Source organism: Gymnodraco acuticeps, unplaced genomic scaffold (genome assembly GCF_902827175.1).
Source record: "Gymnodraco acuticeps unplaced genomic scaffold, fGymAcu1.1, whole genome shotgun sequence".
NCBI classification, from domain to species: Eukaryota; Metazoa; Chordata; class Actinopteri; order Perciformes; family Bathydraconidae; genus Gymnodraco; species Gymnodraco acuticeps.
The window spans coordinates 859,055-874,187 of NW_022992193.1; the positions used below are offsets into that span (position 1 = coordinate 859,055).

At 39.9% G+C, this 15,133-nt stretch overlaps 1 protein-coding gene across 5 annotated transcripts in view; it reads right to left on the reverse strand.

Moving 5' to 3' along the window:
* The window catches only part of LOC117539320 (inactive dipeptidyl peptidase 10-like), a 58,896-nt gene that overhangs the window by 1,565 nt on the left and 42,198 nt on the right, over nt 1-15,133 (reverse strand). For 2 of the 5 annotated variants that reach the window (XM_034205446.1, XM_034205447.1), the window contains exons 8-26: nt 14,653-14,773; nt 12,156-12,310; nt 11,972-12,069; nt 11,713-11,839; nt 11,085-11,123; nt 10,849-10,956; nt 10,671-10,762; nt 10,305-10,352; nt 10,112-10,230; nt 9,177-9,224; nt 8,330-8,437; nt 8,169-8,238; nt 7,148-7,276; nt 7,008-7,073; nt 6,156-6,210; nt 5,508-5,607; nt 5,039-5,097; nt 477-549; nt 238-311 (exon numbers count right to left, since the gene is read on the reverse strand). In XM_034205446.1, coding sequence (XP_034061337.1) covers nt 238-311; nt 477-549; nt 5,039-5,097; nt 5,508-5,607; nt 6,156-6,210; nt 7,008-7,073; nt 7,148-7,276; nt 8,169-8,238; nt 8,330-8,437; nt 9,177-9,224; nt 10,112-10,230; nt 10,305-10,352; nt 10,671-10,762; nt 10,849-10,956; nt 11,085-11,123; nt 11,713-11,839; nt 11,972-12,069; nt 12,156-12,310; nt 14,653-14,773 — 1,689 coding nt within the window. The remainder of the gene's footprint in view (nt 1-237; nt 312-476; nt 550-5,038; nt 5,098-5,507; nt 5,608-6,155; nt 6,211-7,007; nt 7,074-7,147; nt 7,277-8,168; nt 8,239-8,329; nt 8,438-9,176; nt 9,225-10,111; nt 10,231-10,304; nt 10,353-10,670; nt 10,763-10,848; nt 10,957-11,084; nt 11,124-11,712; nt 11,840-11,971; nt 12,070-12,155; nt 12,311-14,652; nt 14,774-15,133) is intronic. The other 3 variants (XM_034205450.1, XM_034205448.1, XM_034205449.1) reach the window with 3 other exon arrangements.

Sequence of the window (15,133 nt, forward strand, 5' to 3'; positions counted from 1 at the left end):
ATGTATTTTTCTTCAATTTTTGCATGGAAATTAATATAGAAAATTGTCTAAATGGTGGGGGGATTTTTTTTTATGTTGATCAATTTGTAGAATTTTGAGTCCAGCTTTATTCAGGATTCAGAACACACCTTTATAACTACATAAAGGCATTGAAACAGACTTTAATGACTAAACATCCTTAAGTTGGTCTTTGAAGCATCCTCTCTATGTACTTCTCCAGCCACAGTTGAAGTTTACCTGCATGGTATAGTTGGCCCCGATCTTTATTAAGTGTTTGATGAGCTCCGCAGAGTGCTGAAAGTGAACGTTTGCTGTGGAGAAAAACAAGTGTGTGAAGTGAGGGTCACAGGGGTCATATATACTGCTGGATATAAAATCATCAGGGCCATAGCCAGCAGACTGCATCTAATAACACACATAGTTACCTTGACAATAACATGTCTTTTTCATTATAGGTAGAAAATATAGAGGCGTACCGTCAGCAGTGCCATGAGCCAGAAACAGAGTCGCTCCCTGCAGACTTTTCATGTTGGTCAGGACGTTAGAAGCCTGGAAGACACAATCATCATCCGTGCTTTCTGTATTTACTAAGTTTTGGGTGTTTATGCTAAGCTAAGTGGCAACTGTCTGTATCCTCGTACCTATCGTGCAGACATGAAGTCATTTGAATATAAAAAACTGTTTTATTTGTTGATTTATTTCCGTCACAGATGCTCAAAATACAAACTCATGTTTTTACATGAAGTGAAACGCAACCAAGTAGTTCGGGTAATTAAAAATGGAAACATATTTGATTGCAAAGCAGTAATATGCACAGGGGACTCAGATATATCCTTGTTATTCTTTTTACCTGCAATATAAAAGAGTGCAATAATAAAGTAGCATCATATGTAAATAATGAAGTAGTTTATTTTTGTAAATGTACAACTTTAATCTCGAAATTGTACCCCCTTCCACTGACTGTACTTTGTCTTCTTTAACCTACAATATAAAAAGGAGTAGAAGTACAAAGTAGCTTCAGATAGAAATATTGAAGTAGAGTAGGCCTACAACATTTTGCACTTTAACAAAGTACTTCCTGTCGTGAAACCACTAACATTTCACACACTTAGTGCAGAATGGGCCTAGTAAAGGTCAGTTTTTTAGGCACTAGAAATGAAAATGTATGTTTGGGGTTCACATTTGGAGTCTGGATGTAAGAGCCATTTTGATGGAGTGTCATGTTTGGGTTCAGGTTTTTCATAGGGTCTCGCTGTCCAATTCCCTATGGCACGGGTATGTAAGGTTTGTTTTGTCACCTGATCAGGTGTGTCTGACCCCGGAAGGGCAAATGGTTTTTGACCGCAGTTCCGCGAGTGCCGAAAATAATGTTTGTTATAGAATGGATCATTGTATGGCTACGTTGGAGGGCGTCTGCAGACCGCAGGGGGACGAGGAGAGCCACCTGCTGTGTGACCAACAGGAGTTCGTCTGCAGTCATCTATTGGACCCGACGCAGGAGCTAATGTGCTAATGCTAAAAACACCGGAATTGGAGCATCGCCGCGGACCACCGCGTCATATAGATAGGTATGTGCAGCGCTACAATGTTTAATGGACATATAACGAGTGTGCACACAAAACCTAAGCAAAAAACAAGTGCATTTGTAGCAGAAGTGCACATACAAGTGACTTTATATTGATGGAACAGACTATTATCATGGATGTGTGTGACGCTGCGTCTGTCGCAAATAGCGTCACATGGGACAGGTTTGCACGCTGCCAATAAACCCACTAGTGACCAGTGGTGTTGAAAAAGAAACTCAGAAACGGGTTGTTAAGCTGACTACAAAAGCGCAACTAGATAAAATAGATAGGTTGCAAAATTAAATAAAGAAATAAGCTAAATAATGCAAGCGCCATACGAAAATCAGTGCAAGGTTTATTACTTAAGGGTGATAAATAATCAGAGGTACAAAATGCTGTTGGTAAATTGATGCTGTGTGATGAAGCAACATGTTTACATGAATCGTTGGTGAGTTTATTACCATGTGAAGAAAAAGAAAAACATGAAATATGGTTCAAAGCAAAAATGGTGCGTGATGCTGAGTGTGTCACTGAAACAAAAATGTGGGTTTCCTTAAAAAAATGTGAAGCAACAAATGTTGAAGCTGAGGATGACATAAATCCAAATGACAGTGTGTCAAATGTTGCTACTCCTTTGAGTGGAGCAATGTTTCTGCTGCCACCTCAAGTGGCATGAATTCATATTTGGAAAGGGAAAAAAGCAATGTGGAACCTGTCAGTTCTTTAAACCCAATGGCAAGAGAGTACAAGCATGCATGGGAACCTCAACAACAAAATCACTTGGAACAATCATCATTACCACGGCACAATCTACAACATCTGGATGTACGGCCAAAACAACCTATATGCAATCATTACAAACTGTTTCAAGGCACGAGTGCTTCATCAGCTCAGTCAAATGATGGACAATTGCAACAGACTATTGGTCACAATCAGTGTTGTGCTAGTTACTGAAAACCAGTAACTAGTTACCATTACTAGTTACTTCATTTCAAAAGTAACTCAGTTACTTTACTGATTACTTACACCAGAAAGTAATGCGTTACTGTAGAAAGTAACTTTTTAGTTACTTAAAAAAAGGGCTCCCATTAATGCCCTTACCCTTGGTTAAAATCCAGCCGCTGTTGCTTAGGTGGAGGTGGAGTGGCGTTGGATGAGTCTGGGTCTGTGCCGGTCTTAGCTACTAGCTTCGTCCCAGCATGTTGTTTTTGCAGATGTTTTAAGAGATTTGAATTACTGGTTTGGGCAGTAGATAGGATCTTTGACCCGCCAAGACACAACTTACATTTAACAGAAACTTTCTTTTCTTTGTGCTCGACTAAAGTGAAATAGTGAGAATATCTCCAGGTGGAGAAACTAGACTTGAGCTCCGCCGCCGCCATGATAGTCTTGTTAGTAAACAACACAAACACGCCCACAGCCCGTCTCCGCATGTGACACAGGAAGTATCTAAGTACATTTACTCAAGTACTGTACCTAAGTACAGTTCTCATCTCTGTTCGCCTGGCTGTTGACTATATAAAAAAACTAACGCAGTAACGCACCATGTAGTAACGGTAACTGAGTTACTGAATTTAAAAAGTAATGCGTTAGAGTACTAGTTACTGCCAAAAATAACGGCGTTATTTGTAACGCGTTAGTCCCAACACTGGTCACAGGCAACATTAGATGCTCTGGTCCAGCAACAACATTTCTCATCTCTGCCGCCAAGAGAGATTCCTACATTTGAAGGAGATCCTTTAAATACAGAGCGTTTGATAAGGCCTTGGAGCAAGGAGTGGAAAGAAAGGACAAAGGACTCTCACTACATTCATAACACAACCCAGGGAAAGAGCAAAGGAACGTATCGTTGTCACCACAGTAACAACTACGAACCTACCTCTCTCACACAAGAGAAAATGCCAGTGACCATGGATGACATAGTGACCCAGGAAGGTTAGGCTAAATGGCCACATTTTTCAAAGGTACGCAATCCAACCATTGAGGCAAATGTGGACCTGTTAATAGGAACAAATGCTCCCAATTTAATGGAAGCATGGGAGGTCCTCAAAAGCTGCGGGAATGGCCCGTATGCAGTCAGGACTGTGCTGGGATGGTCAATGAATGGAAACTTTGGAGCCATGCATGAAGCAGGGTTTCCTTCAGTTTCAGTGAAGAGGAATGCTGTGACTACCAAGGACTCGACTGATCCTACTGACCAACTAATCCTCTACTTCTCAGACTGGAGGAGACTCAACGTTGCAGATACCTGGTCGCTCAAGGTAAACAAATCCTCAAGAACTTGAGCCAAAGGAGAAAAGACGCTGAAGACCACTCATGCAAATCAACAGTTGGATAAGAGTAAGGTCAGAGGGGTACCTGGAGTTCAGAGAGTCTCAGCTGATGATCTTGTGGAGGCAGACATGTCAATCACATCGTTTTTTACCGATGTAATGTTCGTTATGGTATGGACTTCACTTTGACGATGCACAAAACCTGGTCAATGAATGGAATGAACTATTCCACATAACCTACCGATTCATCATTACCACACCACACGACCGGTATCTTTAAACACAGTAAAGTGCGTCAGCCAAGTCTTCCCCGGGAGTCGAGCCACCATGGAAGCTTTAGTATTGGGCTGGTGCCTGCTATATTAAAATATATCACAACCTGATCTTTCACCTTCCCTCCCCAGCTGGGATTCAAACAGGGGGAGGGAAATGTTCCAGACTCGCATCAAAAACCGGACATTTAATAACCCGTCTGTCTCTCTGAGGACTGGCGATGGTGTCCCGCTGATTATTGTGTGATCACCTCGCGCCACATTTCTTGTTCTTTGGATGTCATTTTAAAAGCAGACCCCCCCTCCCCCCCCCCCCCCCCCCCCCAGCGCTGCGAGTCACAGAAATAGCCGGCCCAGTTAAAGGCAACCCACTTTGGAGGAGAAACACTTTGTCTACAACCTTCACACAGAGGAAAAGTCATTTTGCTTCTGAAAGATATTTAAGTGCTTGTCTATTATAATGTTGACGCTGCACACCAGCAGCCTTTTAGTGACGGCTGGATGAACAATTGATGTTCGAATAAATACGTTGCAAAAAACAACAAAGCAGGTTTTTTCTAATGTGCTCCTACGTCGGGTACCCTATAAAAGTTGCAAGATACACTTTAGTGGTCTCTCGATGATTAAGTAATATGAAGAAATCCTATTTTTACTCCGCAAAATAATGACTCGTTGCTTATTTGTAATGAAAAACAGGATGCTTGACATTGCGTGGTGGTGGGAGTAAAAGTGATCGTCAAAATGCAAAATGAATCGACCTATCATTAGCTTAGACATTGCATAATGTGATAAATAGATTACATTTCCCAGTAAAAGTGACTAAAAGCGTTGAAAAACAGCATGCTTTTCCAATATATTGTCATGTTTTGAAATTGTTATTTACGTGTATAAAATATTTAGAAGGTTTAACGCTAACGCTGATACTCACTTGGTATTTGTTCTCCTCAGTCCAAGGTGAGCCAAGGTATCTCTCGGAAACCGTCGAAGCTGGAAAAGAAAGGAGGTTGTTTTAATAAAGATGTGGAGAATTATTCAATAAAAACAAAGCTGGAGTTTATCTTCTCAGAGCTTCACAACTCATAACAATGATTCTTCTGTCTGAGCCTGCCTTTAAAGGAGTTTTTGTACACGTTACATGAGTTTCAAATGTGTGTTTTCAAAATGAAAACGGCTTTATACTCACTCGCCTCTACCAGGAAAGCTTTTCATCCTTAAAAATTCAATAAGCCTGAATTCCCGAAAGCGGCGCGTACGGATAATTAAAGCCACATTACAGACGGCGGGATAAAGACCTCAGCGACGCAGCAGCAGCAGAAGTAATACATATTTCCATGTCCCTGCTGTGTGAATTAAAGAAGAGAAGATACCGGATTTCATTTGAGTTTTTTTTTGCTCACCGTACAAGGACCAGTCAGTGATGGGCGCTTGAACTGCTGCACACTGGATCAGGTTCTCTGTGGACTTCAGCACCATCAGCGCCAGGTAGCCCCCGTAATCCTGGTGGTAAAGGATGGTCAAGATACATAAAGATATTCTCTATTAGATGCTTGAATATATAAACAAGTATGCTCAGATATTTTTACACTTTTCAAGAATTTTCTCTCGGCTTTACTTCACTATTCAGGCCTCTGCAAATCAGTACATTGTTTAAGTATATGTTTAAAATATTTCTCTATATTAAGCAAAAAGAGTTGAGAGAAAATCAGTCCTTCCTAACAATATATATTTAACTTTATGACTTTAAGTAAAAAAAGAAATACAGTGGGGTGCTTACTAAGTAAAACAAAGAAAGACAATGACGTCATAAAAGACTTGGTGCATGCGCAAATGTATGACTTTATTATCTCAGAATATTCCTAATGTTGTTTTGGTACATTTGTGACTTTCTTCTCGTAAATGTACTTTAATCTCAGTTTCCCCTTAGTTTGTTACCCCTTGTCCCTCAGCTCCATCCTTATTTTCTTTGCCCTACAAAGGCCCTGATCCGTCGCGCTTTATTTATTTATCCTTGAGGGTGAATGTTTGGATTGATAACACGGACAAACCTCTCCGAAGACTCCCACTCGAGTGGGATCAATGAACGGCAGCTTCACCAGGTACCTGAGGCACACAGAGGAAACATTTCCAACAACACTCAGACGACCGCTTCAATTCACAGAACATCAAGTGGGTAACAGTGTATCTTGTTTTGTATGTGTTTGTACGGCGACCTTGAGAGCCTTGAAAGACGCCTATATAAAACAAATGTATTATTATTATTATTAACAGCAAGGAGGTCAAAGGTCAGATCCACATGTGAGAGGGAGAAAAATAAATTAGGAAAAAAGCCCCAACTTGTGTTTTTATAACTTAAAAACACCATATTTTACGTGCATTTCGAACTTAAATGCGGCTCCTCTTCAAAAAGTACGATATCATAATGAGACACCTTGTTTTCTTATTCAAAAGTAGTTTCGTCTGGCAAAAGAACGGACCGTTTTCTGTCATTGAAGACATGAAAGCAAAGTCACATTTAAGAAGCCATTTTGCTAAAAAACAATCTTCCTGTAACGAGTGAACAAATATCAAAATTGATGCAATTTCTTGTCAAATGAAAGACATTGTGCATAGCATCAAATATGTCTTTTGTTCGCTCTGGGAAAAATAAGATACTTAGCAATACTTTAAAGGGAAATTGGCAAACGTTCAATTATCCAACAATGATGCCTTTCTTTCTACGTTTTCAAGTCTCCTATTTTGTCCATACTTTCATTACTTGCTCACAGACCGCTGTCAAAGACGTCTGAGATTTGAAAAAAGGTGTCTCTGAAATCCTGAAGAGCATTATTGGAGCATTCAGGCTCAAAGAAAAACTCTCACTACCATTTAAAATGATTATTTTTATCCAAAATACATACTGCAGAGCGGCTATCTGGTCGTCTTTGTCCACCGTGCCGAGCCTCTGGTGGACCTGCTGCAAAACCCTGGGAAGAGACAGAGATAAAGGTGAAGAAAGAGAAACTACTCACTCCCACAACCATGTTGGACATTTAGTTACCTTTGACCTCTGAACCCTGACCCCCTGCCGTCCAGTCGTGCTACAATGACCTGCTCTGACCCCACCAGCCCCAGGTACCAGTCCAGCCTGAACTCATCCGTCACCCCCTGCCCCCCCGGAGAGCTGCCGCTGAGAGGAGACACACGGAGACAACCGTCATTTATTTACTTTAACGTGAGGATTCACACAGATAGCATGTTGTGTTGAGATGTACTATTACACACTTTTTCTTTATTGAGAGCCTTTGGGGTTATAAAAGACTATTGCAGATAGTTGACCTAGTGTGTGTGTGTGTGACAATTATATAACATAAAGAAACAAGTGTTTCATAATTAAATTAGCCACCGCTTCATCCAAGAAAATCCTCTGCCCTTTAGCAATTGGTTCACAAATACAGAAAATGTATTAAAATATTTAATTATAACGATGGAAGTATGAAAAGTCATTGTTACTTGTATGACATTTAAAGTGTATATTAAACATGTACAAACAATTGAAAATAAAAGTTTTTTGCGCCATTGGCCGTATTTTTCATGCATCAATTGGTCGTTTTTTGTCCATACTTTCATTTGATTTTCAGTATTATTATTTCTATAATGGTACGTGGGAAACGAGTGCTTGAAACAAACCTGACGGAACATTCCATACGCCAACTGCTCAGTTTAAAACATTTGTTAGAAAATGTTATGTTGCATTAATTAATGTTACCTTCCCCAACACTAAGATAAGCTAAGTGCATTTAGTCAATAATACTCGGGTACTAAAGTAGGATATTGATTGTAGAGTATTTACCTTGTTGTATTACTAGACTGATTTTTATTAAAGAATCAAAAAAAGATTATAGGATGAATTGTTCTCATCTGGAATGCATTTAGTTTTCAATTATAACTGCTGTTGATTTGTTAATGTACTTTAAGTCTGCAGGTGGAGGGAAGAGTTTCCCTTTCAGCCGTCCTTTGAAGCTCCCCCGGTGAAGTGGATGGTGTAAAAATGTAAATGTAATAAAGTGGAATGGGCTTACACAATGAGCAGAAGGCCGTAGAGGAAGGATTCTGAGAAGTCGGGAGGATAGATGAGCTTCAGAGGCAGCGCTGAGGACGAAACAAACATTAACTCGAGGAGAGGTGAAGCAGAGGACGACAGGAAGGGAAAAACATTCATATAATGAATTAGTGCGGTCACCATTTGTACCAAAGTTGTCATTAGTTATCGTGTGTGTTTCATTCCGAATCCTCTTCTTGGTCTCCAGAGCGGAGCGCAGAGGGAGGTTGTTCTCCAAGATGAAATAGGCTGTGAATTACAAAAAAAGAAACCGTATATATTTCTTAATATCAAACAAGCCTATGCATGATTCCTCCGGGCATAGAAGTCAGAAGTTCACATTAAATATTCAGCACTTCATCCAGAGGCTGCAGCAAAGGGCAAGGCTCCATTTTGATTTCATAACAAGTTTTCTATTCTACATGTAAAAACAGAACAGTTATCAATATATATATGAGGTGGCTGCTTCACCTTGCAGTCAAGCATTTATTTAGGGTATGGATCAGCACTTTTCTTTACACCTGGCAACAGATATTCTTTGCATTTCTTGTCATTTTTCAACCTAATATACTTGCATAAAAAACCTGAATATTGGTCAGTAATTGCTATTATTTAATGTATTCACTATGCCCTTCATCAGCATATCAGTTTTTTCTAAAACATTTATTTATCAGCTTTTCAGGCTTAAGGCAAGTAGTGTTAAACTCCTACATTTACAAATGTACTTAATAATTGCTTCCCAAATCATGAAGTCTTGTGCAAATGTATGCATTTATAATCTCACAATCAATTCAGAGGGTTTATGTCTCATTTAAATGGTGAGTGTTATCTCTTGAAATCAAAGAGTATGCAAGAAATGAATAGTGGTGAATAAAGTGGTGCAGTTTGGATCCAACAGCTGCTGATGTTTTATCGCTGCGGACTATTTAGCATTTCCATCACATCAACACAAAATGGTTTCGTATGAAGGGGAGTGAAGAAGACTCACAGTTCACATCGATGAAACTCAGGAGCAGAACAGCTGGAACTCCAGGTCCTGCAGGGGGATGGAATAAAACATTAGGTTTGGATGTGTTAATGCATGAAACGCTGATAAATCGGTACCTTCTTTAGGCTATTTTGATGCATTTCGAGGTACATTTCCGACTTATGTGGGGCTTTTCTCACATTGTACGCCCATAATTATGCCATTATGTAAAGTAGCAAGATGAAATGGAGCAAAAAGGGCACACTTCATACTGAGGGATTTCTTTCAGAACATTTTCCTTTATTAAAATATCAAAATAATATTCTTCAAGAACATTAATATTCAGGAAGTATTATGTGTCTATAAAAGGAAACATCAATCACATTAACTTGGATCGTAAATGTATCTTTTATTAGACTTTTTTAAATAGAAATTGTATGTTTATATTATTTGATATTTGTAATGCGTAGTCCTACTTCTTATGTTCATCTAAATATCTCATTTGATTTTATTTCATTTTGGAATGGAACAAAAAACTGCATCTACAGGATAAATAGTCGCTGAGCAGATCTAACATATGGAGTGTGGACTTCTACTTGGAGAGGTCCCAGTTCACCTCCTGCCCTGCCGGGGTGCCCTTGAGCAAGGCACCGGACAACCCCCTTTCCCCCCCCCACTCCCATTGCTCCCGGGGCGCTGTACAATAGCTGCCCACTGCTCCTGGTACTAGACTCCTGGTGCTAGGATGGGTTAAAAGCAGAGAACACATGTCACTGTGTGCTCTGCATGTGAGACCATTACAGAGGGTTTCATCCCTCCATATTCTTCTATTCTAAATAGTTTTTCTGATTCTGAATTCAAGTATGGCGAGGGCTTTTACAATAAAGAAGTCACCATTTTATAGTTTTCTGGTGCAGAGGTTATAAAAACGTAAGGAATCTGATTTTCTTTTTGACCTTTGCAGTGCAGGATGGCGTGCTGTGCATCGGGGCTGACCTCAGCGTCAAAAAAGGAACACTCGTCCTTCAGTCCACAGGTGACGCAGCGGCGAGGGAACAGGCCGAGGGTGGACACGCTTTAAGACACAATAAGGTGCATTGAAGGATCTTAAGAACACACAATATGGTGGATGTATTGAGGGTTTGATACCTGTACAAATGTCTTTGTTGTGCAGAGGGCTCCGTGCTCAGGAAGTATCTGCAGAGTGAAAGCAGGACAAGGCTAGAGATCTGCATCAATAGTCACTGTGCGTACAGCAGATACAGTTATGCAAAAAGCTTGTTATGCAATACACGTGTTAATCAACCAAAAAGCTGAATTTGTAGTATATTTGGGGAAAGCGCACAGATGCCGCATAAAAGACTCAGCTGGTACATTTCTTACCGGGGTAACTGTTGAAAAAGCCTTTTTTTAAATAATGATATTAGAATATAACTCATTTACAGCCTATAGAGCAACATACACACACATTTGACGCAAATGTTTTTGAAACTAAATGCTCGTAGCCAGTCTTACATTATCTGGTTGTTTTCGTCGTAAGCTACGATTTTGGTCACCTCCCAGTCTCCTGACGTTAGGTGCCGAACTTCGTCCTTGTCACTTCGTAGCTGGAATCAGAAATGGTTGAAAGGGTTAGGAAACAGGAGAAAGGAACAGACATCTTTCGGTGGATTGAAGTCCGTTTAGTTGTCACCTTCTTAGTGAACATGGTGATGTGGTTGAAGTCTCCCTGCCCTCCTTGTTTTACAGGCAGAGAGAGGAAGAAGCGGCTCCTGTCCTTGGAGAACAGCGGCTCCTGTCCCTGCACACAGAGGTGACACACTTTAAACAGTACCCTCCCCCCCCTTAATAATGGACCTTTATATTGCAGAGAGGATATCAAGTCTGTACATTACTGTTGTTATGAGACATGTCAGTATTGAGGCTTACCTGAAAGGACAGCCATGTCCCTGAAGAGTCCTCGTGTCTCTGAATTAAACAGAAGACAAAGGAAAGACAGCTTCAAAAATGATTATATGAAATAAAGACGTGATCTTGAGCGCTGTAAAACGGATTCAAACTAAATTCTTTGTTCTTGAAGGAATGCAATTAATCTGATTTATAAAAGACAATCATTATCAGAGGGAAATATGGTCTCTTATGCAATAGCTCAATGTTTGAGTAACATTCAGCTTTACTTTAAAAGTAGCAACACTTTTCTGTAAAATATCTTACCCTTTCTTGCTCAGTAAGAGATATATTGTTATATATTGTCGCATGGATAATTACTACTAATGCATTCATATACAGTGTTCTAGCCATTTGATTGAGTGATTTAATTTACACTATAACAAGGACTGATATTACAATACATATCATTATAGTTTTACAATTACATTTTACAGTTAAAATACAATGTTTACCTTGTAAATGTAGAGTAGCAGTCGTCGAAAGTAGCCTAATGCTAAACTACAAGTACTGTACCTCAGAATTTAAATCTGGTAAAAGTACTTTATTTGTATTATTACAGGTCATCTGTCATCATCTTTGACCCCATCCTCTGAAATACATCACCCACCTGGACGCAGACTCCGATGGTGGCGTCGCATACCGTGAGCAGTGATGCATTCTGGGAGCGGTTGACCCACCGAACTGCCAGGTGAGTATTACTGATCCACTTCACCATGGTGACGTAGAAATCACTGCTGAGGGGCCAAGAGAGGAGTCAGACTTTGTGCCCAGCTGTGTGTGTGTGTGTGTGTGTGTGTGTGTGTGTGTGTGTGTGTGTGTGTGTGTGTGTGTGTGTGTGTGTGTGAGTGTGTGTGTGTGTGAGGTACCTGAGTTTGAGCTGATCAGGAGGCTGCAGTTCTTGAGTGTGTGTCGCTCCGTACAAGTTGACCACCAACAGTTTGACCTCTGGGTTTTTCTGTCCCGCCTGCAGGTGTTGAACAGAGATATGTTGTAAAAAAAGTGATTTAATGATATGTTGAACTGACTTTATTACCCACAATGCATGCTCACCATAGGATATGGATATTGTAGTCCTTTAGGGTAGGTGCTGCCGGTAAACTGAGGCAGAACCATGTTGGGAACCAGCGTGTCGTTGATGGAGAGGAAAGCGAGTCTCTCCCCATCAGGAGACCACCAGTGGGCCAGGTGAGAGTGTAGGATCTCCTCTGAGGAGAAAAACACACAATTATCAACATTTATTCTCAAAATGTGTCCTTTTTACTTCCCTTTCTGACTCAATATTGCCCAGAGGTGCTAAAGACAAAATATGATTTTTAAAATTATTTAAATGGTGCTGTTTTTCTGCACCTGTAGTTCTGTTTCAGAAGAAATAATACTAAAGCACTTTGAATAGCCTTGTGTTGAAAAGTGCTATATAAATAAACTTGCCTTGCCTTGCCTAATAACTACTTGACTTTATATGACAGTTGGTCCATTTTGGATTCAAATCTAATGAATACTTATATATAAATATATGTTAAAGTGAGCAATAATAATAAAATAAAAAATATTATATATATTATCTAAAAATAAGTGGTAAAAATAAGGTCAACGTTGCAATAAAAAATAAAATAATAATATGTATATAAACACAAGAAAGCAGTGCAATAACAAATGTATTAATGTAAAAATGGGCACATTGTAACAACAATAATATGGGGGGGGAATAAATATGACTCTTTCCTTCACTGTCCAATCGTCAGCCGTGTTTACACTCTAAAGTAATTAAAAATGAGGAAACACAGCTCTCAGATCAGCTCCAAACAGAAACTATAATGTCCCCCCTCTGTGTGTGTATACAGACCCTCCCCTCACTACTGAATGTGTGTGCACTGCGGCTTAAAGGATCGTCGAGGCTTGTTGTTGATTTTCATTGCCATTCTGCAGAGTTTGTCTAGTTTGCTCTCATGGATTCATTTTAAAGCAAAAACAAATCTTTGAAACATTTCAAACAGCTGAAGTGAGGAGGCAAAGAAAACTCATCCTCAACCGCTAAGTCACAAAACAAACATCCAAGCTGGAGCCAGAAGACACCAGAATTAGATTACATATCATAAAACATACATGTAAAAGTAGTAAAAGTAGTAAAAGTCACAGGTGTATTATTGGCAAATTATCAAAAGGTAAAGCTTGCAGAATGGTTTCTTATATTGCTATCTTTTTATAGAATAATATTGTAATCTCATTTTTCTTATCACAAAGAAATACGGCAAGAATGTTTGAATGTCATGGTTCATCATCGTGGAGCCAGTTTTAAATACCTTGCATACTACAGGATATTTTACTAGTAGTATAAGTATATTAAAATGTTATAAGGTTTAACATATACTATACTATAATTGTTTTGTATGTAAAAAATAATTCTAATCGTCAAACAAATGTATTGAAATGTTACCAAGCACAATAACATGTGGGGAAGTACAAACCTTTATACATACACAGTCTATGGTACGAACAAAGGAGCATGACATGAAATAAATCAGTACATTTTGAGTACAATTTTTTAGATGAATTCATTTGAATCACTGACAGCTACATTGTTATCGATAACACTGAGACGTTTGCTGTGACAATAACAGCCAGCCAGTATTTCACAGTTAAACTGAATGTTGCTTTAACATTAGCAGTAAATCAAACATTTATTTATTTAGGAATATAACTGGTGGAACATCCAAAATGCCACATTATGCCTTCGATTGTTACATTTTTTACATATCGAGTCTGTCTCAAAGCATGATCTCGTGAAACTACCAAACACTCCCTAAAAACACACACACACACACACACACCCACACACACACCCACACCCACACCCACACCCACACCCACACCCACACACACACACACACACACACACACCACACACACACACACACACACACACACACACACACACACACACACACACACACACACACACACACACACACACACATACCATGTATACATCACTTCAGGGGACATTACATTGACTTACATGCATTTCCTGGAGACTTATCCTAACCTTAACCATAACCAACACATGCCTAACCCTACCCAAGTCTTCACCCTAAAATGAATGATTCCCCTTATGGGGACCTCCATTATGTCCCCATAAGGGAGGCGAGTCCCCACACGTGACTTTGTAAACAGATGTATGTCCCCACAAGGATGGCCACACACACACACACACACACACACCCACACACACACACACACCACACCACACACACACACACACACACACACACACATACCATGTATACATCACTTCAGGGGACATTACATTGACTTACATGCATTTCCTGGAGACTTATCCTAACCTTAACCATAACCAACACATGCCTAACCCTACCCAAGTCTTCACCCTAAAATGAATGATTCCCCTTATGGGGACCTCCATTATGTCCCCATAAGGGAGGCGAGTCCCCACACGTGACTTTGTAAACAGATGTATGTCCCCACAAGGATGGCCACACACACACACACACACACACACACACACACACACACACACACACACACACACCTTCGTAGAGCCAGTCGGCCAGCCCGTTGTAGACCACCCCCTCCTGCCCAGAGGAGGTGATCCTCAGAGAGGTACTCCTCACATCAGACTGGTAGTAGATGTTGTTCTCAAAGATGAAGATCTGCACAGATAAAGAAGGTCTTTGTTGAACAGTCACGCATGATGAAGCTGATTCTATTACTCAGGGCAGGTACTTTCTGTTGTCTCTTTTCCCTCTCTGATGACATTTGTTTTTCTTGCTTTATCTCCACGTGTATGTTTGCTCGTTCTCTCCCATCGGTGTTTTCATATTTGCAAATACAAACAGGATCAGCCCGGCACACCCTGCAGGATCACCTGAATTAATCTCTCCTTGTTTTGTTAGTTATTTGTTTTCCACAGCTCTGTTCTGAATACCCATCAGTCACACGGCAAACATGTGGAGTTGGGAAAAGTTAGTTTTAATGATCATTATTCTTCTTCTTTATGTAACAATATCAAT